The sequence below is a fragment of the Babylonia areolata genome, chromosome 4 (assembly GCF_041734735.1).
Source record: "Babylonia areolata isolate BAREFJ2019XMU chromosome 4, ASM4173473v1, whole genome shotgun sequence".
In the NCBI taxonomy this organism is placed as follows: domain Eukaryota; kingdom Metazoa; phylum Mollusca; class Gastropoda; order Neogastropoda; family Buccinidae; genus Babylonia; species Babylonia areolata.
The window spans coordinates 31,782,292-31,809,153 of NC_134879.1; the positions used below are offsets into that span (position 1 = coordinate 31,782,292).

The following is a 26,862-nucleotide window of genomic DNA, read 5'->3' on the forward strand; positions in this document are numbered from 1 at the left end:
TTTTATCTTTATTTTTTGTAATCTGGGGTTGAAAATTCAAGTGGAAGGGTTGATGTCCTCACTGTCAGACTGTGTCAGTGAAAGGGTGTCTGGGCAGTCAGTTTCAGTGCAGACTGACTACACTGCCCTCCTCTCCTTTTTCACTTTCAACATATACGCCCCACCCCTCAAGTCCAGTTTTTCATGTACTGAAACCCCATCATAGTGCAGTCCCACTGAGGCAAGGCATGTTCTGTGAATGAAATGTGTCAGCATGGAAACCATAGATCTACTCCCTTATTTCTTCCTCACAAGAATGACATCTGCTTATCTGATGTTACACATGGTTTCTGTTACTTTCTGTCTCTTCACTTATGGAGGAAAAGTAGAAATGAGGGGGAGGCAAGTAGATTTCTCAAACTGCATGTATCCAGGATAAAAAAAGAAAACAGGGATTTCTAGCCCTGCCACATTTGAAGACCCTGATCTGCTGCTTAATGGTAATGTTCATCCTTTAATATTTACTGACTGTACACAGAAAAAAGAAAAGAGCGCATGTATCACATTTAATTTGTCACCACTGTTTTTGGTTCCCCCTATAATTTGTTCCCTTGCCAGGAATAAAACAAACACACTGCCACCACCAACCACATCCCATTTAACCAAACAAAGACCAAACATCTGAAGGATGGATTCATTGCACTTTACTGGAACAGTCAAAACAAATGAAACAGGTTCTTCAACATGCTGGATCACACACACACACACACACACACACACACTATCTTGAATGACTCCACCCTGCAACGCTCTGCCATAGTCAAGCACAGGTTTCAGGATGCTGCACACACGTGCACACACACACACACACACACATACACATGTGCATACATACACACACTCACTCACTATTATGATCCATAAACATGATTCTCAAAGAATATGAAAAAAAAACAACAACAAAAAAACCCTCTCAAACTCAACAAAATATCACACACTTACATAAAAAATCTCCTTTCTCCCACAATCACGACATCCAATCTGGCATTCAGATTTTTTTTTTCTTTTTCAAACTTAATTTTTGACTGGATGCATTTGTTATCTTGCATTTCCTCTCTCCAAACCCTTCACACACCCGACACATCACCCTCTCCCTTGCATATCTAAAATTACATTTTAATTAAACACTTACACACCTATGATTATCTATATTTGTGACACAATTATGTTTTTCATTTGTTTAAAAAAATCATTTTGACATTTGATACAGAACTTGGAGGACTCCACAATGTTGACTCATTTTGAAGACCAGACCACCACTGTGCACATATTATGTAGTATGGAGCTGTTATTTGTCTTCTTTTTTATTTTTAGGGTTGTGTTTTTAAATATGTAATCAAGTGTGTGATTTGGGTACTTGTACCTGAAAGGGAGTCAAATCTCTCCTTCCATACAAAAATACGGAGGTATAGAAGAGTCCCCCCTCCAAAAAACAAACCAAAACAAAAACAAACAAAAAAACCCCTCCTGTCATCAATGTGGTGAATACTTATTTCCATGACATAAAAAAAAGAAAGAAACAAAACAAAAACAAAACAAAAAAAACCCACTTAAACTTTTGAACACCAGACGGTAAACTTCAGCTGACTTGCATTAAATGAAATAATCATTTAATACTTCATATAAGTAATCCATTAGATTGAACTGTAAATGGTAATATCCCAGCACAGACAACTGAATGCTGATGATATATCTTGCTTGTTGTTTTTTTTCTTTTAAGTGGATGGGAGGGGTGAGTAGGAGCTGGTAATGGAGGAGAGGTCATGAACTGTTAACAGGGTGGGTGGGGGGTGGTGTTGGTAGACAAGGATGAAGACAGAGGTGTAAAGAAAGGTAGTGGATGGGATGGGGAGTGATTTACAGGGGTGGGGAGGAGGGTAATTGGATGTGGAGAGGACAGAGAAACAGTGGGATTTTTGGTTGTTTTTTTCTTAAGCATATCCATAAAAGTTTTGTGCCTTCATTTTTCCCCACTCTGCTATTGGGATAGAAACAGTCTCATGTCAAGAGTTTGTGTTTGAACGATCACTCTCATGCTAATATGATGTAATGTCAGAAGATTTTCCAATGTTTGGAAAAGCCTCTTCTTCTAGGAGTAATTCATCCTCTATTTTGTTTGTATTAGCCACTGTTGGTGTTTCACTCCAAATTATTTTACCATAATGTACAACAAAACACATGGAAAAATTCACCATTGACATGTTATGAAAAGATCAGTGTTTGCAATTTTGATCAAACCCAGCAGAAACTGACCAACCTGTGCCCTCCCTCACATGAGAAAGGACTGCAAATGTTTTGGGAGATCGTGGAGAAAGCATAAGTAATGCAGACCTCTGCATACACGATATGGCAGATCTACACATGTACATCTCACAGATCATATAGTTTTGGTAAACTACCAAATATGGAATAGCCACTTTAAGCCTGCTTTATCAGTATACATATTATACAACACTCTATAAATCATCAACATCATAACTGTTCGAAGCTAAATAGAAAAAGACAAACTAAAAACATACATTATATTTTCATGATACCTTTTTCTGTGAGAAGTGATAATTATTGCCATCTACATAAAATACTCCTGACAAGCTCTGAAAAGAACTTGACGTGACAAAACTGGTAGTAAACATCTTTAAGTGCCGTGCTGTCTTTATTGCAATTATTAAAGAACATTTTCCTCTATTCTAATAATAAATTCTAAAGTCGAAAATGACTTGAGTGTGTTCTAATATTAGGTTTAATTATACAAACACATTTACTCTGACCCACTGTTGCACCGCTGGCAAGACATTACTGTAAACTACCTTGTAAGTGCCCATCCCCACTTTCCACAAAAATTTCACCCTAAAGTTTGGGGTGGGTGTTTACTGGGTGCTTTACCCTTTACGAGGAGCCCATTCCTTTGTTTCAGCAAACAGCACTGCCTAAGCTGGGAGTGAGAACAAAATGTACCTGCTGAAACAAGACACTGTGCCATGGAGCAATGCCATGCTTTCAGTTGGTTTTTCAAAGACATGTTGGTATCTCCAGCCAGTGTTTCTTTCTCTCTAAATCTGCACTGCTTTGCAAAGAAACATGATCAAAAACAGCAAGTTAAGTTACCATTTGTTCATGACAATATTCTTTTTCATGGTGGCGGGTGGGCTTTATGAAAGTATTCGACCCAACGCACATTTCAAACCAAAAATGGGGTGTGGACGTTTGCCAGACACATTTACAAGGCAGTTTACAGTACTTCCCTGTCTCTAGTCCTGAACATGCAAACACGTGTATAACCTATCACAAATGATATACCAGAGAGCCAGAAATCAACCAAAGCAAGTTACACCTCTAAGCTCACCGATGACTATCCAAGATACCAGCTAGTATATATGATTTACGTATACACGTACAAACTTGATCACTGAACAAATAGGATGTTCGGCATCAGTAAGTATAACTTTGTGTGTGTGTTGTAAAGAATGGAGGTGTGCGTTGGGGTTGGGGAGGGGGTGATGCTAGAAGCTGTGTAATTTTTGTAAATCAATTCCATTTTGTGTTGTTAGGAATTTTTCCTTTTAATGGCACTTCTCTCTCTGTGTGTGTGTGTGTGTGTGTGTGTGTGTGTGTGTTCATATTTGTATTAAAAAGAAAAAAAAGTAACACCTCACCAACCTCCTCTCCACTGTTTAAGAGGTCACTGACACTGACCAAACCAGCATGGAAGGAATTAACTGACCAGTGACAGAACAGGGATTGGTGAGTGTGTGTGTGTTTTGTGGTGTGGGGGTGGGGATGGGTCATCAGGACAACAGATCAGACCCTAGCACTGCAGCATGTGACACGTTACAACACGAGAACCCGCAACCTGACAACAAACAGTACCATGCTAACCTTGACAGAAGAAGAGAGCTGACCCCACTGAAGTTGAGGGAGACATCCTAGTAGAACCAGATGATATGAAAAACAACAACAAAACAAGCTTAACTGCTCAACTTACAGATATATGCCTACTGGTTACCTGTAATACACCACAAACAAAAATTAAAGTCCAATACCTAAGGCATAAACATGCGTCCTTGACACTTCGAAAATGTAAAAGAAGCACTGTATTGATCCAGGATGTTCTAAAACATCTCCAGAACAAATGAATGAACAAAGTGAATGAAAATCCTGTATGAGAGCTTCCATCTGATGCCTGGATCATCTGCTACAAAGAGTTGTTCCCCTTGACCCTTTCTTGGCCCTGAAACCCAGCCGAGTATGACTAGAACATATACCTGCCTTTGTTATAATGTGTAGCAATGCTGAGTTCCCGTTATGATGGCAATGTACCAATGAGTGATGGTAGTAAATAAGTGTCATTACATGTCACACTTACTTGAACCAAAAAAAAAAAAAGAAGAAAACTAATATCAATTTTCAAAATGCAAAAATGAACACATGAAAAATCTGCAAGACTAGCTATGTGCTAGTCAAGGTAAGTACAACTTAAAAAAAATAAATAAAAAAGCATTAAAGTGCAGTTTCAACAGAGAATACAATAAATAATAGAGAAGAGGGGAGCATTTTTCCTTTTCATGATGAAAGACCTCATTTACTGATCCATATAAAGACTTAACAAAAAGGTGAGGACCACCTCATAAAAGCAGGTATACTTCCATAAAATGTTTAAATGATTGAGAGATGATTCAAATTATACACCTCTGCATATAATTTACCGCTGGTCTCTTACTGAATGCACTAAAGAGTGTTTCAGGCGCTCATGCACCACCATAAGCAGTTTGAAAAAATGCCTTTTAGAAAAATCAATTTTTTTTAGCCATTTATTGACATTCATTTAGTGGTTTGGAAACAATAGCTGTGGTTTGTCTCTGTAAAGAAAAAAAAAGAAGAAAGCACAGAACCTTGGTTATGAGTGGTGCTCACTACATTGACTGAATGCATCCACCACTGTTTGCCGAAAATTCAGCATCATTTCAACACGATCCCAAGAATAAAACTCTCCAAGCTCCCTAGAGGTCCTTCACTATTTGTGAACCCTGTACAAAGGAAAATATTCAAGCTCCCAAGAGGTCCTTAACTTTTTGTGACCAAGTACAGAGAAACCTGTCCATCTCCCAAGAGGTCCAACTTTTTGTGACCCTGTACAAAGAAAACTGCCCAAGTTCATCAGAGGTTCTTACCTTTTTGTACACCCTGTTCTAAAAGCCATGCAACCCTGCAGTGTTTGCCACATGATCTAACAGTCAAAATATTTTTTTCATTTTCCCTTTCAAACTAAACTGGTGGTCATCTTCAAACTCAAAAGATCACAAATGAAGCTGTTGCTTGGCAAGCAGTGACTTCACATACATTTATCAGACAACATACACACGTCAGCATCTTCTTCTTTGATTTCTAGTGGAGTCAAAACAGGATACAACAGTTTGTAAGCTTAGGCAAAATGTGTTTAATCCCACAGATTTTCATGTTAATCTTTAATCCTGCCAAGCCTTCAGACATACAAAAAAAAGAAAAAAAAGAAAAAAAGAGATGACCTTGCGGGTGACACAACACTGTGGTGACACTCTCTCCATGGAGAAAGCAACCCAAATTCCACATATAGAAATCTGTTGTGACAAAAAGTGATACAATAGAAAAGATTGTCAGTGTGAATGCCCATCTCTCTCTCTCTCTCTCCATTCATAAATCATTCAATAATTTTGTTAGCCACAACCAGCCGCCATGGCGAAGTGGTTAGCGTCGTGGACTGACGGCTGGGAGGATGCGGGTACGAATTCCAGCGGAGGTGGGTTTTTCGGCCCGTGGCCGGCTCCTACCCAGAGTTGAGTGTCCTGTGGGCTTAAATGGGGAGACTGGAACCACAGTCGAGTGTCATCCACTTCAAGGATGCGTCTTTGGGTGTGTTGCTCTAATTACCTGACCATTACTGCAAGTGTCTGTATTTCTCGGGCCTGGTTAACGCCGGGATATCATTATGACAGGAAGCGTAGAGTACAGCCTTGTCACGCAGTCCCAAACCAAAATGGACCTCCATAGCAACATCGTCATCATCATCGTCATCCTCCTCCTCCTTCATCGTCATCAATAAAAAATAAAAAAAAGTCTCAAAGTCTGTGGCCTTTCATGCCCTGCTCTCATGGTGACCTCAGTTTCGATACCCCTCCACTTCCGTGCTTGGGGCAAGTCCTGTCAATGTCGTCGGTGTCGGCAGATTCATGGGGGGGCTGTTGTTTGAGGGATGTGGTGGCGGTCTCCACTCTGGGGGGGACGCTCACTCAGTCTGGCTCCACAACTAAGCCATTATTGTCATTAGTAGGGGGCTTAGTAGGTGGTGTCCTAAGTACGTTAAAACAGAACAGGCACCACTGAACACCACCGAAGTGACTCAGCAGCAGTGCAGGGTATCCTCTGGTGTGTGGCCTCCTAGCAACCTAACATCAATGGTTCCCTGTGGACTGCCGATGCTGGAACTGTGACAGACAAACCCGGGTGTGGCCGTGTATGGGGGAATCTAAATGAGTGGCGTGGGAGTAATGCCACTGAAACGGTGCAGATGATGGGGCAGCAAAAAAAAAAAAAAAAATTTTTTTTTGTTAGCCACATTCTCCTTTCCTTTTATATTTGTCTGTCTCTGTCCTGTATCAATCTAGGATTTAAATAATAATAATAATAAAGAATAGCAACACTCTACCCTCATTCAAAAAACAAAACAAAAAAGAAAGTGAGAAACATCTCAGTGTACAAGATGAATTGCAATCAACCTCAAATTCTCATAACTTACGTTAGCGTCAGCAATAGCAGAAACAGCCAACAACAATGCTTTTCAGAACAACAACAATAATAAATCATAATCATAATAATAATACAAATAATCCCATAATAATAATAATCCCTTCCCAAAATGTAAAAACAACAAATAATTAAACAAATCACAAAAAAGAGCATATATTGTTCTCAGGAATTCCAAAAATACTGTGAACAAGTGACAATAACCATTTTTGTGTTCTAATGGTAATACACCTTCACAATCCGCCACAGGTCTTAAGAAACAGAAGGGCTTGTCAGGGAAGTACAGCAGTGGCAGACTCCAGACATTATTTTTGTCACAATTTATTTCTCTGTGTGAAATTTGGGCTGCTCTCCTTGGGGAGAGTGCATTTACAACAATGTTGCTGTGGGTTCTATTACATGCATGCTGCACACAGGATATTGGTTTATCATCTCATCCGTGAAACTAGCACCCACACCACTACTCAAGGTCTAATGGAGAGGAAAGTAAAAATCCAGGTTCATCTGTGAGACTCAAATCTTCCATCTTGTTCCATTGAACCCCACCCCCCACAAAAAAAGGAAAGAAAATTAAAAACAAACATAACAGGAACTTTATCTCAGACCATTAACTCTTTCGTTCCTATTTTTCTATGAACTATTACTCCCCCTTTTCCGAGATTCCTATCGTACATATATTCCCTTCATTCCTGGATTTAGAGGAGAGAAAGAAAGCATGAAGCAGGGTACTTATTTTGGAGGCTTACGGCAACGCTGCTTATTACAATACACCAAGATTGTCATACTGTTGTGTACAGAATTGATGTGAGAAGTTGTCTGTGACCCTGTTGACACTATATGGTGACACCTATGGTGACACTCAGGTGTAAAACAGGTTAGTCTGGAGTCAAACAGAATGCATACGAGTATGTACCACATGCAGGACAGTGTTTTGCTTGCAGAGTATGTACATCATGCAGGTACTCACTGAGTAGGGCCTCATAAGTATCTCAGTGCCACACTGCTAGTCATATTGATGAAAAACTGTCACAACTGTCAATGGTATTGTCCTTATCACATGAATGATTTGAACTTTGTCTCAAAGAGAACATGTGCCTTTCACTCCATCAGCAGTCACTGAGCCAGAATCAGATCCTTATGTACACAATTCTTGAAAATTCAGAAACAATACTTTCTCTAAATACGCATGTCCCTGTTACAGTCATCACGTAATATGCCACACAGAGGTGACACGTGTGTGATATTCCTTGAAGCAGTCACGCTAGTTACTGCACAAATATACACCACAATTTTCACACTTGCACTTTTGCAAGTTTTCATCACTCACTATCTGTGCCTCTTCACCAGCAACTAATTGCACTCTCTCCTTCTCGTTCATTTGAAACAGATCAAAATCACTATCCTACAGAGCGTTGTAAACTGTGACTTATCATCAGAAAACTGGTCAGAATCTCAACTTTCTACACATTCCATTTTTCTGTGTTTGTGTGTCTACACAGCACAGTGGCAAGAATGTAGCAGTGCCCACTTTCTCACGGCCAAGGGAGGGGGAGGGGGGTGTCTGGCATCCGTTCCACTCAAGAATAGATGACGCGCACTGGTGACATGACTCGCGCGAAGTTCAAAGCGCTTACCACGAGAACCAATTTTCCAGGTTGCAGGAAGGAAAGGGGGAATTCTCTACTGCACGGTTTTCCAGCCTCCAGGAATGAAGGGTAAAATTCCTGTAAACCGGAAAACCGTGCTGCAGAAATGAAAGAGTTAAATGATACCATCTGCTAAAAGTGGCATCCCTTCATTTAATGATGTGGAGAGAACAAGTATAAATATCCTATACCAGATTTTTGGCGACCATTGTCATTTAACCCAACTAATGTCCACGGGAACACTGATCCCTGTTTTTTCATGCTTACAAAATGCTTAACCCCACTGACTGCTGCTGCTGAGTATGCTTGTCAGTAAATGGCTGTCATCTCACTGAAATAGGACAAAACTTACAGGCCAGGATGTCAGTCACCATTCTTTATCCGGACTAATTCTTCCTGGAACTGCATTACTTTTGTCCAACAAAATCAGTAACACCATGATAATAACACAAAAAGTAGTAACTGTACTTCAAACTTATGCTGCACTGATCTCATTTCACCAAGGTTCAGCAGTCAAGGGGTTAAGTAAACAGTGCAATGCTTAACATCACCATCTTCTGATCTCAGTCAAATCGTAAGATACCTTCTTTTTTTTTTTTTTTTTTACCAGCAAGTGTTTTTGTTTTTTGTTTCTTTGTTTGTTTTTTTATAATTTTTTTTTTACAGAAATAACTAAATAAGAATAAAACCTGAGCATGTGTATGAGAAGGACTCATCAGACTGTATGAAGTTATAACCATGACTGCATAATCAATCAAACTTTCTCCCTTCTACTGTCATCTCTCTTAATCAGCACAAATAATCAGTTCTGATTCTGAGAATGCAAACAAAAGAATTAAACATTCATGGTACAATCGCAACGAGACGGGAGAGACTGATTTCTGTAATACTGAAAAGTTTAAAAAACACTTCTAAAATGCCAGTACAGGAAATCAAATCATACAGATTTGCTCCATTTCATTAAATTACATAGCATTTATTCACTGTCAGCCATCTTCTGTCACCTAAAATCTCTTGCAGTAGCTAGCATATGTTCCACAACTGTGAATGCAGCCACAAATATGTATAAGCATGGCTAACATTTTAAAACAGTTTTAAATTTGCCGACTGAATCTTTGTAAAAGGAAATTTTCTTCCTAAAATTAGGTTTAAGCAACATACTTACCGTGACCCACTAGTGCAGACTCCAGCAGGGGTCTGATTCCTGTCCTGTGCAAACTACTACCAGCCTATGCAGAGAAAACGAAAGTAGCTACGGCCAATAACCTCCCGAAGTAGGTTACCTTCCCTTTTCAAGTGCTATCTAACGAAAATTCACACATATGATTTCTCTTTCTGGTAACTGCTCTTTAAAGTTTATATTGTCTGGAAACCCCATGCCCAGCAGTTTTATGTTCTGAGGAGAAAAGCAGATGCTGACGGAATGGGGAGGTGGTGAGAGAGGGTGGGGCCTGGGGGAGAAAGGGAGGAGATGGGGAAAGGGATGGTTACTGAAAGAGCATCATTAAAATGTCACTGATTCCACAAACAGCAGCATTCCTAATGATGCCACAACTTGTGTGTCCCATGATTTGGTGTCATGCAAGCTTTATCATCTTCCTCTCTATCCATCTGCACGTCTCTCAACAACAAGAAAAATCTCCAACCCAACCTATGCACATCACATATAATAATCTCTCCAACACACACCATTTCTGGTGAATTGAGCACACTTACACTCTCTCCGTCTGTCTCTCTGTAGAGGCATAGTGTGACACTCACACACACAAAATTTCCACACTTTCTGGAAAAATAAATATTGATACACACACAAAACCTCTATCTGGAGGCATATCGTAACATACGCATCCATGAATGCATGCATGCGCACACACACACACAAAGAGCAAAAAGCCTCCTTTTGGGGAAGTCTGAGAGATACCATGAATGATAAAGTCAACCCATCCATTCAAACTTTCCACACATCACCCACATCATTAAATCACAGATGGTTCTCTTCTGCACCATTGACTGACAACAAAAAGTCGAAGACCCCCAATCTGGGAAGACATCCTCCCAAAATGTGAGCAAAAAATACTTTTTTTTCTTCTTCCTCCTACACACTGGAACATCAGCAAAAATACATTATAAATGTCAGGCCTGTAAAACTCAAATTTTTCATGCACACATTCATTCCTTCAATGAACAGTCAAAAACTCTGTTTTCATCACCAAAAGTCATATTCACAGTTCTGTACAATCAGTGTAACACTCCCCTGCCCCCTTCTGTTTTCTTTTTTTTTTTTTTTTTTATTATACCCGACTAGCAGTCTGGGGGCCTAAACGAGTGCGTCACAAAATGAAGCATATTATCACAACAGAACAAGATCCTGTAAAGAATAAGCAATTGCAGAGGAAGCATAATGCATCTCAACATAGTTCAAACTCTCTTTCCCTGGCAATTGTACAAAACAGCTGCCTTTACCCTGGAAGCTAACAGGCATTCACACAGTGAATCAGCACTCCTCATGTGGTGGCGAAGATGAACTGATTAAGTAGTACTTTGGGTTTCTAAGTCATTCATGCCACTGATTTATATGTTATCAAGAACATTTACAAAAGCAGTTAGTGAGAACATGAAGGCCCAAGCAGTACAATATTTTAAGATGACTCAAAAGATGGCAACAACCGTTTCCTTTTTTTTGACTTATATCACATCTATTGTTTAAGAACTGTCCAAATTTCTGAGTCATGCTTTGACAGATCTATATAGTGTACTGGCCTCATGCACTAACTTACCTGAAGACATAATTTCCATCTTTTCTTCCCTTCAATCTATAACCTACTTCAGTGGTTAATCTGTCTCAAAAGCACAATCCAATAACTTGCAACCAGAATACACGTCATTTCCACATGTTTTTTTCCTGGTTAAAGGAGCATGGAAAATGTGTTCTGCTTCATCAAACACAAATTCCAGCTCTGATCATGGGAACTGATTCTTCTTCATCTTCTTCGTTCATGGGCTGCAACTCCCACATTCACTCGTATGTACACGAGTGAGCTTTTATGTGCATGACCATTTTTTATCCCACCATGTAGGCAGCCATATGCCATTTTCGGGGGGTGGAAACTGATTAAATAAATGTCTGAAGAGAAACTATCACAAAAACCACTGAATATTTCAGATATGTGAATCACAGAGCAACTGCATTAATAGCCCAATCTGCAACTCAACCAAAGTGTTAAAACATGCCACAAAAAAAGCTTCGGTTCACTGATCTGCAGACAGCCACAAATGTCTTATCACCAAACAGAGCCCAAATATTACATGATTCCTGATTAAAGCTTCTGCTGGCCATATGTTGTTCAGACCTGCCCTCTTGTATTGCCTGCCCTATCTTTGCTACCAATGTCACAATCTCACTCATTCTCTTTTTTTTCTTTTTTCCACATGTGACAGTTTTGACTTGTGTGCCAGGCAAAGTTCACTTTCGAAATTTAGTTGGGCAGTCCTGACAAGGCCCTGTGCAGTCAGCTGGACCATAAGCAACAATGTCATATGTCAATCTTAGAAAGTTGATCATCTCATTCAGAAAAGGATCAACCATTCATCATCTCAACCTGCTAGGAATTCTGGATTGGTTATCTTTGCCCTTAAGACCTTGTGCTTTAAAAAAAAAGAACTATCTTCTTTATCCTCATCTTGCATGCTTTGTCAACAGCATTACTTATCAATATTCAGAAATGCAAAACGGTCACCCAATCCTGCTACTGTCCAACATGTCCACCACCAAGGAGAACTGCATATGTCAACCATGAAGCCGCCAACCACAACTCAACAAACCAACTCCCTCCATGTGTGCTGGTCATTCCATACCTCCTGTTGATGCCAGACTGCCAGGAGCATTCTCTCTCATAGCATGACGCATCACTACATTTTCATTCCATTCATCTAAAGACCCTCAACTCGACAGTCTGAAGTTAAATGGGCCCATAGCCTTTATGACCATCAGGGCAGTGAATTCATATTAACTGTGTCCAGGGCTCAGAACAGAAACAAGGGGCCCAATCCTCTCTGTCTGCCATTTTAACTGCCTAAAACCAAAGCCAGGTACCCATTCACACATGGGTGGAGCAAGGAAAATCAGAGTAAACTGTCTTTCCCAAGCATTCAACACATTGCCGAAACAGGGTATCAAACCCTTATCACCGGTGAACACAAGATCAGTAGTCCAATGCCAAACCAATTCTGCCATGATGCTTCCTACTTAGTCTGGGAAACAATAACTTATAAATAAGCCATATTAAGAAAAAAAAAATTCCAAAGGGTTAACAAAGAAGACCTACCACAAACTGAATGATAGATTCTGAAAGGTAAAGTGAAACAAGTTAACATTACCATGCAAGCAGGGCTCTAAGGAATCTTTTCATTTTTAATGGGTGCAAAAACCGCCACTATGGCAGACAGTCAGCTAAATGATGCATAGCTATAAGTATAACAAAACAGATGACAACAGAGGAAAACAAATAATGTCAAAAAACTCATTTCACATATGAACTATCTTGCACTGGTTTGAAGGCCATGACACAAAATTCTTTACCTTTCTATACTCTTGAGTAGCTCGAAATGTAGAGAAAATAAAGGAGGCATTAAACGCAATACACAAACGTAAATGCTTGCACATGAAAACGTTTTCACATGCAAAGCAACATTACAGTATCATTTCTTCCTGTTAACATATGATTAGCATGTTGACAGACGAGACAGACAGCTGCAACTTATCAGCATGAGAGAAAGCTGACTCTTGACCTGTTGTGGAGTAATATTGGGGAAAAAAAAAAGCGAGTTCACATTATGTTGAATATGTTCATTCCTGGGTTCTAAATATACCAATGTTTGTTCATTTCATATCTTCTTCATCTTCGTCCATGGGCTGCAACTCTCACGTTCACTCATCATATATATACACGAGTGGGCTCTAATGTTTATGACCATTTTTACCCCGCCATGTAGGCAGCCATACTCTGTTTCTGGGGATGTTCATTACATATAATATAAATAATGCAAACAAATAAAATCAAGTTCTAGGTTAGGTTTCTTTTTTTTTTTTTTTACTGACCTTATCAAAATTAATTTGCATATTCCAGTTTAAATAATTTACACACACACAAATACACAGTGACAGTTCTATAAATTTATGCAGTGAAAAGAAAATCAAAATGTGATCAACTCTCATACAGCAAAGTGATCATACCAAGTTTGCTGAGGGCAGGAGTGGCTTTGGATGAACTGATTAATTTACTTGAATGTACTGTAAACTGTATCATGTCTGCAAGTAACGACAAATTGTAAGAAAACTGATTTAAAACTTAAATTAAAAAAGGAGTTAATGAGGTGTAATAAGTGTGGGTTTATAGAATCATGATCATGGCTTTCATACAGACAGCTGAACTACTTCAGCTGGAAGACTAACAGATTAAAGGTCCCATTCCCTCTGCAGCCAATGTGGCAGTGGGCTTGGCATAAGAAAGTGGAGCCCAATCCTCTCCTTCCACCATTTTACCTTTCCCCAAATGAAGTGAGGAATCCATTTATCACAGTGTGGTGTGGGGAAAATCGAAGTAAACTGCCTTTCCCAGGAACACAGCACCATGACTATAATGGGCCCTCAAACCTTGATCACTGGTGAACACAGGATCAGAAGTCCAACACCTAACCAATTCTACCATAGTGCCTCCCTCCTTTTACTTCAAACACTTTATAATGAACCACCAATACCGGTTCTTATTGTGGGGCAGCTCCCTTTTTATTTTCTTAAAGGACTTTTTTTTTCCGATGAAGTGTAGTATGCCAAATTACACAAATATGCTTAACTCTGAACTTGAAAGTAATGAGACAGACAGAAGACCAGTCTGTTGCATGGATGATGAACATTCTAAATGCAGACACAACATTCCACGAAGGGAGGTAAGTTTGCAGATCTGTTTTCTGTTTGTTCTTTTAAGAATGTACAGCATTAGGTTGTTTCTGATGGCAGTCTGTGACCCCCTAAAATTATGATAAAAGTGGCCCTGGGACCCTCAAGATTTTGGACTTTTCAGAACCCAGACAGAGGATGCCTGAAGAAGTTGGAAAGGGTTTAAAAAAAAAGAAAAGAAAAAAAGCCTCACTGGTGCGTGATATATTCATTCTTTTATGTACACCCACATGATTAAATGATTTACCTCTCATACAAAAAGCACTAATTTTGTAAAATGATCAACACAAAAGCGTTTTAGAGACATCAAAGAAGAGTGTTCCAACAAGAACCCTTAATACATTTTGGACCATTTTCACATTTTTTGTATGCTATGTGCCACATTTAACACTTAGTTATGAGATGAAACTAAAAAAATCCCTACCCCACCCCACCACCAAAACAAAAAGAAAGAAAAAATAAACAGGGGCTAATAAATAGTGCAAACATGAATATTCTGTTTCTAATAAAATGTTTTGAGATATTGTTGCTTATCTATAACACTGATGACATTTTGTTAAAACTGAAATTCAGAGCTTCCAACTTTTCCCCAAAATACCCCCTCTCCTCTTCAATGATGGCCTTTTTTTTTCTTTTTTTTTTTTTTTTAAATGATAAAACTTCAAAATGCCATTTCAAACTGACTGAAATCCTAGCAATGCAGGTTCTACCAGACACAGGCGTCAACACAGGGCACTGACTGAGGACAGAGGCGTAAAATAATGAAAGGCCAACTGTGAGCTATTTTGACATGTGAGCCCTGACTTGTGCCAACGCCACAGGTAACCCGAAGATTCACCATCAACACATACATGGCTGACACAACAGACTCATAACATGGGCATCCTGCACACTCTGAACCAACTCTACCTCTACTGGCCCTGGGAGTTAGTAACAACCCAAACCTCTTATTTCCTGTGGAATGGATTTTTTTTAATATTTATAATGAACTTGAGTCTGAGTTGTGATGTTTTATACTACTTTAAAGATGCAAAATTTGCAATTGTAATAGATATCTTGGTATTGTTTCATACTGACTTAACCACCATGTTTGTTCAATACGTTGTGCAATTGTCATGTATAAAAAAATATGCATGCTTGTGTGCATGCATGCGTGTGTGTGTTTTAAGTAGTGGAGACATGTTATGTTTACTGGGCTTCCTTTGCTAAGAGTTTGTTGTGTACTATGTTGAATGCCAAATTTTACTGTTCTGCTTGTAACCTGTACACATGTATCACAGACTTCAATACACTTACTTTCTCTCACTGCCATAATAAACTTATTCTGATTCCGACAGGTTCCATTTCACACTTCAACAAAACACAACTGCACAGCAGATGGTGGTGCTGAACCCTGAAACAGGTCATACACATGTATAGTTTAGTTAGTTGTTGGCGAAACAGTCACAAAGTGGTACTGGTGGCAGCATGGTGGTTTTCCTCTACCCAAAATCAATTATTATGAACCATCTCTCAAACTTTCCACATACTTCCATTACACATCTATGAGTGTCAGGGCGGTAAGAGGATGGAGAGGGAAATGTATGACAAGGGTTCCCTCCCTCCATGGTGTCCGAGTGTTCTTGAGAAGATTCTGTGGTGAGGGCCATACCTGTGTGTCGTGTTCTTCCTTTGAGTCTCCGGTGGTGTGCATCAGTCAACGCCATCATGAATCTGAAAATAAAGTGAAATATCCATCAAATACCTTACTTTCACTTTCAGTTTCAAGATGATGTCAAAGCGTGCTGATTGATGCATATGTGTACACAGTATTACACTACACCAATGACCAAGACAAAAAAAGGAACAGATGCCTGACCTCTGCACTAACCTAACACAAATTATATCATGAACCGATCACAGTTTTCTTTCCCTTTCTTCTCCTCTACACTTATGTAAAGCTTGCTACCCTTTATTTATTTCTTTTTCTAAATTTTACTCTTTTTAAATGTCTTTATTAAAGTTAGATTAGAAACAAACTGGATAGAGCTGAAGCAACCTTCCAATTTAATTCACATGTTCGTCAGATCAGGATGGTATTCAAGTATATATTACTGTACAAACACACTCAAGTCATGCACAAACACTTGAAAACACACTTGACTAACTCACACACACACACATTGCAGAACACCAACACACTCGCACACAAACAATGAAACATGCTTCATGTATGTGTCCATATGCTAAATATGTATATGTGCACCTGCAGCACAAATGTAGTGATATATGAACCAGTAGTTGTTAATTTTTTTATAGGTCCTGAAAGCACAGTTTTAAATTTTGTTTAGCTAGGCAAAATCACTTTCAAATGTGAAATGTGCTTCTTTCTTCACACACACAAATATATCTATGCAACACACATACACAGACACAAGTGAAAGGTTCCCTCATCTATCTTTGTCTTGAATTGTTGAACAGTCTACCGCTAATAGTAATACTACAGGTTACTACGGTAAAGGTCAGAAAAAGTATACATGATGCCTGACACCATTTCCAGCTAAATCAAAGCTCAGAAAAGTGCCACTTCAATCGTGTTTTGTTCTGTTTTTTTTTTATAAGAGCATGTCTGCTCACATGCCCTCAAAGAATGTAACTTAAATTAGTTACAAGTATGTAATAATGTTAGTATAAAATTTGCATCAGTTACCAACATGTCCTTACAAGAATGCTCTGATGTCTTTCAATGAGTTTTGCATCTGAAAACTGTTTTGGGGGAGCTTTAAGCTGATTATAAAAAGAGTTATCGTTTAGCTCATTAAATTGAAAGCAAAACTACCCAAGACTCTGTGACTTAGTGTAACTGAAAGTCTTCAACCACTGAAGAGACAAAAAAAGGAAATGAAAGTGTCCAAGGATTCAAGTTCAACCTAAACTGTAAAAGGACTGATCAGAGAAGCATAACAGACTGCAACAGGCTGCTTCCTTTCAAATAAAGAAAACATGATATCAATAATCAAAATAAGTACTGTAAAGTGTTCCCCTTTTTCACTTCTTTGCCTTTGTATGTGTTAAACAATGCAGATCTGATTATAATGTGCAGCATCAGAAAAACCCACTGAAGGTAGTTTGGGTCCCCTAGAGTTACGGGACAGAGTCCTTGAGACCTCCAACTGTCCAAGATATTTAACTTTGATTTTCAACTTCACCACATTTAAAGGCAAGTCATGCCTTTGGCTAAGAAGTGGCAAAGGGAAATAATTTACAGTACTTATATAAAATTTTCAACTTAACAATAGTCCTGAAAGATCAAGCTGCCTCTCCCACAAAACCAACTTCACTTTCTTCCAAATCAAGAGATGATGCAACCCACTTACATTACTGACAACACTGCCTGGACGTGCCCATGTGTAGACGAGACCCTCCTGGCAGGCGGTGACAATGCACTCCTCCCGGAACACTATGCAGGTCAAGCGTTCATGGGCCACCTTTTTGCACACCAGGGGCTCCAGCATGGCCACTTCCTCCAGTCGTGGACAGGCTGGTGTCCCGTACAGTTTCACCGACTCATCCACCACCGCTTTCAGGTGGTTGGCCTTGGAGAGCAACCCCCCCACCCGGTCTGTGTTCCGACTGGCCAAGCTGAAGTTCCGTTTGTGTTCCTTCTTCTCCTGGCTCTCCTTGCGGTCTGCCACAGACAGCGTGGCGAACTTGGTGGTGGTGGGGATGACAGAGTTACCCACAGAGCCAGCTGTGGTGCCCGGCAAGTGACCCACGTCGTTGCCCACACAGTTCACTTTGCCGGCGTTGTTGGGTAAGCTGTTGGAGCGAGGGACAGAGCCCCCACTGCCGGCAGCGTGAAACCCCAGGGAGGTGGAGATGCGTGTCTTGTGGGGCTGTCTCACGATATCCTCGGTCAGCTCCCACAAACACATTTCCGTGTCCTGGCCCACTGAGCCAAAGCGATATGTTGTGTAATGCACGGAGGTTGTACTACTTGTAGGCTTGTCCACAGTTGAGTTGTGGTTGGAGTTCATATGGGACCCGTTGACCTGGGAGGAGTCTTGCTGACTGTCCACTCCCCTACCACTGGCACTACAACTTTCTCGACTAGCACTATCACAGCTGCTGACATGATTGGCTTTGGGCTGGTGAGGAATGTTTGCACGGAGAAATGAGGAAGAATCTACATCTTTGGAGATAAACTCACAGTTCTCGTCATCACAGACTAAGCACGTGTACTCGTCAAACGACACCATGTTGACCCAGGACCGGTGCCCATGTCCCCGACATACCACCCGCTTTTCATGGAAGGACCACACGGTCACCAGGTCGTCCTCCCCACCGGTCACTATGAACTTCCCGTCAGGCGACCAGCACACGCACAGCAGGCCCCCAAAGTAGCTCTTCATGGTGCCCACCAGCTCCATGCTGTGGTAGTTGAACACACGCAGAAACCCGTCCTGACCCACCACTGCCAGGTAGCGTGAGCACGGGGAGAATGCAAACTCGTTGATGGCGCCGGTGCCAATGACCCAGCGGTACAGGGGGTTGCGGGTGCTCTTGGTCTTGCATGTGAAGATGGAGAAGCCCTCGCCCTGCTTGAAGGGCTGGTAGTTGGGCGGGGTCTGGCCACACGGGAGCTCCTCGTTGTACAGGTACAGCTGACCGCTGCTGTGTGACACCAGGAACTGGTTGTGCGAGCCAGGGATCCACTTTATACACGTCACTTTGGTTTTGTCTATCATCCTCTGCAACAACCATTCATAAAAAGTAATCATATGCTGGACCCACACACCACTTAGGGTTAATTCATCACTTTGGTTTTGTCTATCAACCCTCAGCAGGACATACCCATGTACCTCGGTGTGAAATTGGACCGCAGGTTATCCTGGTCTTCTCACATTAGCACTGCTCAGAGCAAAGCCATACGCAAGATGGCTGTGATGAAGAAACTGGCCTGCACCAAATGCGGAGCTAACATGAAGATCCTGACTCAGTTTTACACAGGATCAGTCAGACCTCACATGGAGTATGCTTCCAACATTGGACAACAGCACCAAAGTCTAGCACAGAACCCTTGGCCAAAATCCAGAACACCAGTCTGCGCCTCATCACAGGTGGCATGAAGACCATACCCATCAATGTTATGGCAGGGACTGCTGGACTCATGTCTCTGGAAGAGAGAAGAGATGAGGAAATGAAGATGAGACGGCTCACCCTCTGTCTTCAAAACTCCAGGCCCCAACCAAGAGTAGGCTGAAGTGCAGCAGCACAAACCACCTCATCAAGGCCCTCCACCAGACCCATGGCCAATGCTTGCCTGACAGGAACCAACCTGTTGAACCCCTGCAAGACTTTGAAGACTGGTCACTAGATGTCCCCCCTGCTGTCCTTGACATCCCCAGCATTCAGAGCAAAGGCCAGTTCCTGGATGCTGAGCTGAAGCTGCTGACTCTGGAAGCGCTGGATAGGGACTACTGAGCACCACCTGGACCCATGTATACACAGATGGCTCTGCTGAGAATGCTGTTAGAAACGCGGGAGGTGTTGTGTGCATCCGATTCCCAGATGGCAGCTACTGGCCTCACCTTAACAAATTTTAGAGCCGAAGCATCTGCGCTACTAGCTGCAGCCCAATTCCTCAACCAGAGAGACAGTTTGCCAGACCACGCTGTCTTCCTCACCAACTGCTGAGCTGTACTACAAAGCCTCCAGACCAGAATGGGTGATAAAACCTTGCGGGACATCCAGTCTGAGATGCAGGCCCTAAGTGCCAGGACCACAACGGTCCTGCAGTGGATCCCCTCTCACTGCGGCATTGCAGGAAATGAAGAGGCAGACAAGCTCTCCAAAGCAGGAAGCATGCTCACCCAATCTGCCCACCCCCTTAGCTTTGGGAAGGCAAAGACCATCCTGCGCAGCCACTTCAGAAACAGCTGGAGAGAACGGCTACATCTGGGAGCAGAGGGCAGCATCCATCAACTGGGTCGAGTTCAGCAAGTCATCATCCTCTGACAGCGCACAGGCCACTGCCAGCTCCTCTCCCATCTCTACAAACTGAAAACTTCCCACACAGACCAATGTACGTGCGACACCGCTCCTCAAACTCCAGCCCATGTCCTTTAAGACTGCCCTATATACAAAGAGCTGAGGCACCAGATCTGGCCCAATCCCGCAGCACTCCAGGACAAGTTGTGGGGAACGGCTACAGAGCTCCAGCAGACTGTACTTTGGACTGACTGTCTGAACATGGCCTGGGAATGCTGAAGATGAAGTCCATCAACCTATACAGCAACCAATACAAAACAGTAATCATAAGCCAGACTGACACACTACTTAGGACCAATTTGTCACCTTGGTTTTGTCTATCAACCTCTGCAGCAACCCATAAGAAACAGTAACTGTAAGCTGGACTGACACACCACTTTGGACTAATTCATCTATAACAATACAGAAACCAGGACACAAGGTGACTCTGAACCCGGACCATTTAATTTGAAATGATTCAAATGGATATATACTATCAGATAAAAAAAAAGTTTAAAACAAAGACGACAGAAAGTCTAAATATTCCACATTCCAAAGTTCTATTGATTTACTATGCACTCACACACACACACACACACAAACACACACACACACTACATGGTTATACACAGGCACTTTTGGAGTTGGATATCAATCATAATTCACAAACACATCACATTGTTTAATCAAGGAAATAACTCCACCCGTTTAACACATACTAAAAAACTGAACACAATACCTTTTGTTACAAAAGTTACAGTACAGTACAATTTTATCACTTTAATAATGCCCCTCAAGAGAAACTTTACTGTCTTTAGTGTCTGCTCAAATACACATCCAAGATTTATATATAATCATATATAAATCATTAAATGCCAATGATAAAAATTTACAGGAATAAAACACTAATTAAAAAAACAAAGAAAAATGGAAAGATATAAACAGCAAAATTCTTATATATAAATTTACAAACAATTCCTCTCTTACTACTTTCATACTAGTCTGTACCTTTCATAAACCATGCACATACATACATACATGTAAGCATAGGAACAAGCAACTTAGCAAGCATTAAAAGACATGTCTAAGCTGGCATTCACACAAATTAATTCTCCTATCCTGCCCCCATCCCTTCCTATTTTCACACGCAATTTTGCACACACATACACACACACACCCGCATTGCATTCGTTCAGCCTTCTTTCATGAGCTCTGACCTCTTCATTGTACAGCTTGCTGATCTCTTTCTTGATGGGGTCGATCAACTGGACCTGTCCTGCCGTGAAACCCACCAGCAGCAGAACACTGTCTGGGGACACTACAGTAGCATTGAAATCGTGGCACGTTGGTAATGTTCCTTTATAGATGCGCTTGTCGATAGGCTTGGTTAGATCTGCAGCCTGCCAGATGAAGAAGTTTGCACAAAAATGGAATGTGTAAGTAACTGTATCGAACAGTAATGCAAAAATATACACCATACAGTCTCAAATCAGACACCAATGTTGGAGTTTTTACTGATTTTTGTTGTTGATTTAAACAAAAAAATTCAACACATCTAGACCAGTATCATAATACCACATAATTCAACATGATCTTTACACTTGCATCTGTTTGGTATTAAAATATATTACTTCTCTCTGCTCTAAGGTGCTGCAACCACAAACAAAAACCTGAAGAGGCAAGAGAGGATAGGACTTCTGTGGCTTAAACTAGTTCAAGATCTAAGAATGATTCCAACCCTGGCGTAGTGGCATTAAAGTTGATTTATAGACACATATTATACCACAAAAGACATTAAAAAAACCCCAAAGAAAACAAACAAACAAAAAAAAAAACTGCAAAGCTCACAATTAAGTTTTTAACCACAAACAGTGGTGACTAAATGTCTGACAACTCTTTGCTTTCTCCAACACTTTATTTGCATAGATTCAAGCAACGACAAAAAGGGTCTTCAGTGTGTCTGAAACACAATGAAAAAGATGATGGATAATGAAACAAATAATGCATGGCAAATTGGATGTAATGTGATGAATGATAGTGATATAAGGATGTCCAGAACTGAAATCCTCTAGTGACCTTGATCCTTGACTACAACTTTTGAAAGAGAAAATACTGAAATGGCCATCAGGCATAACAAAGGCAATGTTCCATGTATGACAAACTGAATAAAAAGCCCACACATTTTCCCCTACCATGCCATGTTGTCTCGGATGCTTTAAGTTTGAACTGAAAGTTTACATCCAACATGATTTTTAAATTAGCCACTGTACTAGGACTGATTTTTTTAAATTTTTAGGTAAACCCTTTTTTAACTGCAACATTTCACCATGTGATAACCTTGACCTTTGACTTCTCATTTTCCGTATTGCCTCATCATAAAATCGATAAATATAACTGGAAAGGCCAAAAGATTGTATTCAATATTTCATCAACTAACATTATCATTTTTCTTTAATCTTTTATAAGAGATTCCAAAGACGTGGAACAAGCTCCCTGATAACCTCCGTCATTCTGATTCCCTCGCATCTTTTAAATCTCGTCTCAAAACTCACCTTTTCACTCAGCAATAAATTCAGTTGTGGCAGGCCCACAACTACATGCATGTATATGAATGTGTATTGTGTGTGCGTGTGTTTATGTAAGTATGTGCCTGCCTATGTGTGTGTATGTGTTAGGGTAGCTGTTAGATACACATGTATGTTAAAATGTATGTATGCTGCGTGCGTGCGTGCGTGCGTGCGTGCATGGGTGTGTGTGTGTGTGTGTGTGGTCACATTTTGGTGTGTGTATGTAACATAGATATAATGTTTTATGTTATCAAAAGCGTTTTTGTAAAGCAACTAGAGCAGATTTCTGGATAGTGTGCTATATAAGTATCCATTATTATTATTATTATTATTATTATGCTATAGTGTCACATATGACAATAAATAATCTGTATGCAGACTGTCAACATGGTTTTAGAGAAGACTGTGCACAACACAGCTCCTAGAAGTAATCAAAGACCTTACGAAAGTGATAGATATGGGTAAACCTATCTATAGACATAATTCATTTCGACTTCAGAAAAGCATTTGACTCTGTACCACACCAAAGACTTATCAAAATTAGCTTCATATGGTATCACTGGAAGCATACTGAACTGGACAAAAAAACTTCTTGTCAGAAAGAACACAGGTAAGGTTGTTAAAATTGGAGAAAAGAAGTCAACTAATGCAAATGTTGTTAGTGGTATACAACAAGTTAGCATACTTGGCTCTGTAGTTTTTAAAATATACATAAATGACCACCCTGAAAATACAGAAAGCACATACAAAATATTTGCAGATGATACTAAACTTTACGGTAATGCACATCATAATACTACACTACAAAGGGACTAATAATAATATTAGTTACAGGAATGGTCTGACAGATGGAATCTACATTTTAATGCATCAAAGTGTAAAGTAATGCACATGGGAAATAAAAATCCAGAAAACAAATACCATATGAAAGTAGAAGACACCACACAGGATACTGAGAAATGTCAAAGTGAGAAAGACCTTAGCATAACCTTCAATAATAAATTATCATTTGACCCCCCCCCTCTCCCCCATATATATATATATATATATATATATATATATATATATATATATATATATATATATATATATATATATAGAGAGAGAGAGAGAGAGAGAGAGAGAGAGAGAGAACATAATTTTTTTTAAAAGCCAACCAGATGATAGGAGTAATTAAGAGAACATTTACCTATTTAGATAACGATATATTTTAAACTATGAAAAGCATTGGTTTGATCACAAGTAGAATAAGGTAATATTGTGTGGCACCCATACCTCAAGAGACAATCTGTAGCCATACAAAGGGTACAAAGAAGAGCAACTAAGTTATTAAAAGAACGCAAATCTATGAGCTACCAACAGAGACTTGCATACTTAAATCTGCGTTCACTAAAGGGCAGAAGGCTGCAAAATATGAAGTCAATGTAAATAACATTTTTTGAATGTCAGATTACAGGAGTACAAGAAATTCAATGAAGAAAATTTGTAAGGAGCACTGTAATATCAACCTGAGGAAACATTCATTCGCTAATACTAGTAATAGAAGTGCACAAGAAATATGGAATGCACTACCAATTGAAGCTAAACTTACAAAGGATACTGATGTGTTAAAAAATCTCCTTAGTCCTTAACATGAACATCAATCTAAAAGAAAAATTCATGGACTGACACTGAATGACAATAAATGAAAACATATACATGTGTATCCCAGTGTTCCCACAAATAAAGAAAAGGAGACAGATACTGAAGGGGACATAAAAAGACTGTGAAGGCCTTGGCAGCCAACCTGCCAGTCCCCACACAACTATTACTACTACATAATATATATTATCAAGTTTGATTTTATATCACTTGTTGTTACTGAAAAAAATGTAAAGCTTTCTCTCTTTCACACACACACACACATTTGTTTAAAAATCAACTCCATCTTTTAAAACAAAATTTGCCGAAAACCAATTTTTCCATTGCTGCATCGTAAGTTAGTAACTACTGTAAACATGGTGCTAAGACTTCAGGTAATACAGCAGAATGCTGAAGAGAATGTGTACTTCATATTATCATTGTTATAAATGTTATCATTTATTACATTTTTGAAAATTAATTAGAAATTAATTACTTAGGCTCTCATTAGTTACAGATTTGCCATGTTCTGTTATTATTTTCCAAAAATGGGAATGGAGGGAACGAAACGTCTCTTAAGAGTATGGAGAACGTAGAGGCGAGTTAGGATGGGAAGGGCATCTGAGGTCACTGGACAGTCTATGTAATACCCAAGTTAGTTAACTGTAACAGGAAAGCACCGAAACAGACGATGAAACCGGGAAGTGACTGTCCAGGTACCTCCTGTTCGAGTCTACCCAGGTTTGATCTTCACTTTTCGTATCGGTATTACGATCTTATGATTTGGCTTTGCATCCTTTCCGAATCTGATGAGTAATCGTAATGATATTCACAATGATGCTGGTTGGTCTAAAACAACAACAACACATTGACAACATGATTGTGTTACTGTTAGTCACATACAGCGCAGCAACCAATCTGCGAGTGTGATGTATAATTTCTGACACATCACTGCATAAATAAACTTATCATAATACATTTCAAAAGCAATACGCAACCTTCTTCACCCCGTAAAACAAATGTGCGCATATCACTTCGAATTGACATTAGAAAGGAAACAATTACCTTCCGAACACCCTTGTAAACATACACGTACAGTTCCCTGCCAACATTAAAACACAGTCTGTCTGGACAGGAGGAACCATCGTCAACGTTCACGAAAGACACTTTCACAGGCGGAAAAGCTTGTCCGTTGTATGCTACCCTGGTTGCCTTTGAATACTCGGACAATTTATACAGTCCTTCTCGAGTAACAAAGTGTGTTTTTATGTCGTCTTTACCCCCACCCTCACTCTGCGCCGCCATGTTGAGATTATTGCCGAACTTCTGAGGTGAAAATGCCCGGATAGCTAAACCGTACGCATGCCCAGTGACAGAGTTCCTGTTGGTGATCTAAACATTTGCACGTGGAAATAGCCAGATATCTGCGTGATGGTCATTCAGGTGGCCTGACATTTGCCCTGGTAACGAGCATTGACCGACCGTTATCATCCTCGCTGAAAATAAAAGACAGCAAAGTCAGCGACTGGCTGCTGTGACTTGAACACGTGAACAAGACCACCTGAAAGTCCGTATCAATGAGTCAAACTGGGTGTGGCTGTATGGGCGAGGTTATTGTTGGCAGTGCACACGTAACTCGGAAACTGCCAGCGTTTCACGAACTCACCCAGTTAGTTAGCGCTGTGGCTCTAGTGCCAGTCTGCATTATAATCGATGTGAATGAGAATGAGGCGGGGCTTTAAACATGCCTCAGAAGCCCGCTCGCTCTCTCTGTTTCTGCCACTCTCTCCCCCTCCTCTCCCTCCCTCTGGAACCGATCCCTCTCGCCCCCCTCAACCCCCTCCTTCGTGTGTGTGTGTGTGCGTGTGTGTGTGTGTGTGTGTGTGTGTAACGTCATTGACGAGAAACCAAAAATAATCACCATATCTATATTGTGTGTGTCTTTATAACCTCACAGACGAGAAACAAAATAATCACCATACTGAGGTGTTTTTGTGTGTGTGTGTGCCTTCTTTTACACCACAGATGAGAAACAGAAAATAATCATCATATTGGGTTTGAATGATTGTGTGTGTGTGTGTGTGCAAGTGCGCATGTGTGACGTGTGCGTGAGCACAATTTTGCAGTTAACGTTATAGTGTGCCAGCAGTGTCACCCCCCAAACACCCACACTCTGTCCCCCTTCCCTCCCCATCCCTTTGCCCCCTCGCCACCCCCACCCACACCTTCTTATCTCCCTTCCTGCTCC

The 26,862-nt window shown here is 40.4% G+C and overlaps 1 protein-coding gene across 1 annotated transcript; it reads right to left on the reverse strand.

Moving 5' to 3' along the window:
- Positions 1 to 674: 674 nt before the first annotated feature.
- LOC143281067 (WD repeat-containing protein 20-like) lies at positions 675 to 25,926 on the reverse strand. Its single transcript, XM_076585987.1, has 4 exons — positions 25,680 to 25,926; positions 21,645 to 21,827; positions 17,775 to 19,148; positions 675 to 16,131 (listed from the first exon to the last, which is right to left on the reverse strand). The coding sequence occupies exons 1-4, from the start codon at positions 25,917 to 25,919 to the stop codon at positions 16,111 to 16,113; spliced, it is 1,818 nt and encodes a 605-aa protein (XP_076442102.1). The 5' UTR covers positions 25,920 to 25,926; the 3' UTR covers positions 675 to 16,110.
- Positions 25,927 to 26,862: the final 936 nt, after the last annotated feature.

Bases quoted from the DNA above. Each gene is read 5' to 3' on its own strand.
- LOC143281067 (XM_076585987.1), bottom strand. From the start codon at position 25,919: ATGGCGGCGCAGAGTGAGGGTGGGGGTAAAGACGACATAAAAACACAC. The intron at 21,828-25,679 runs GTAATTGTTTCC...TTCATCTGGCAG, and splicing joins TTTACAAGGGTGTTCGGAAG to GCTGCAGATCTAACCAAGCC. The intron at 16,132-17,774 runs GTAAGTGGGTTG...CTTTATTTTCAG, and splicing joins CAGGCAGTGTTGTCAGTAAT to ATTCATGATGGCGTTGACTG.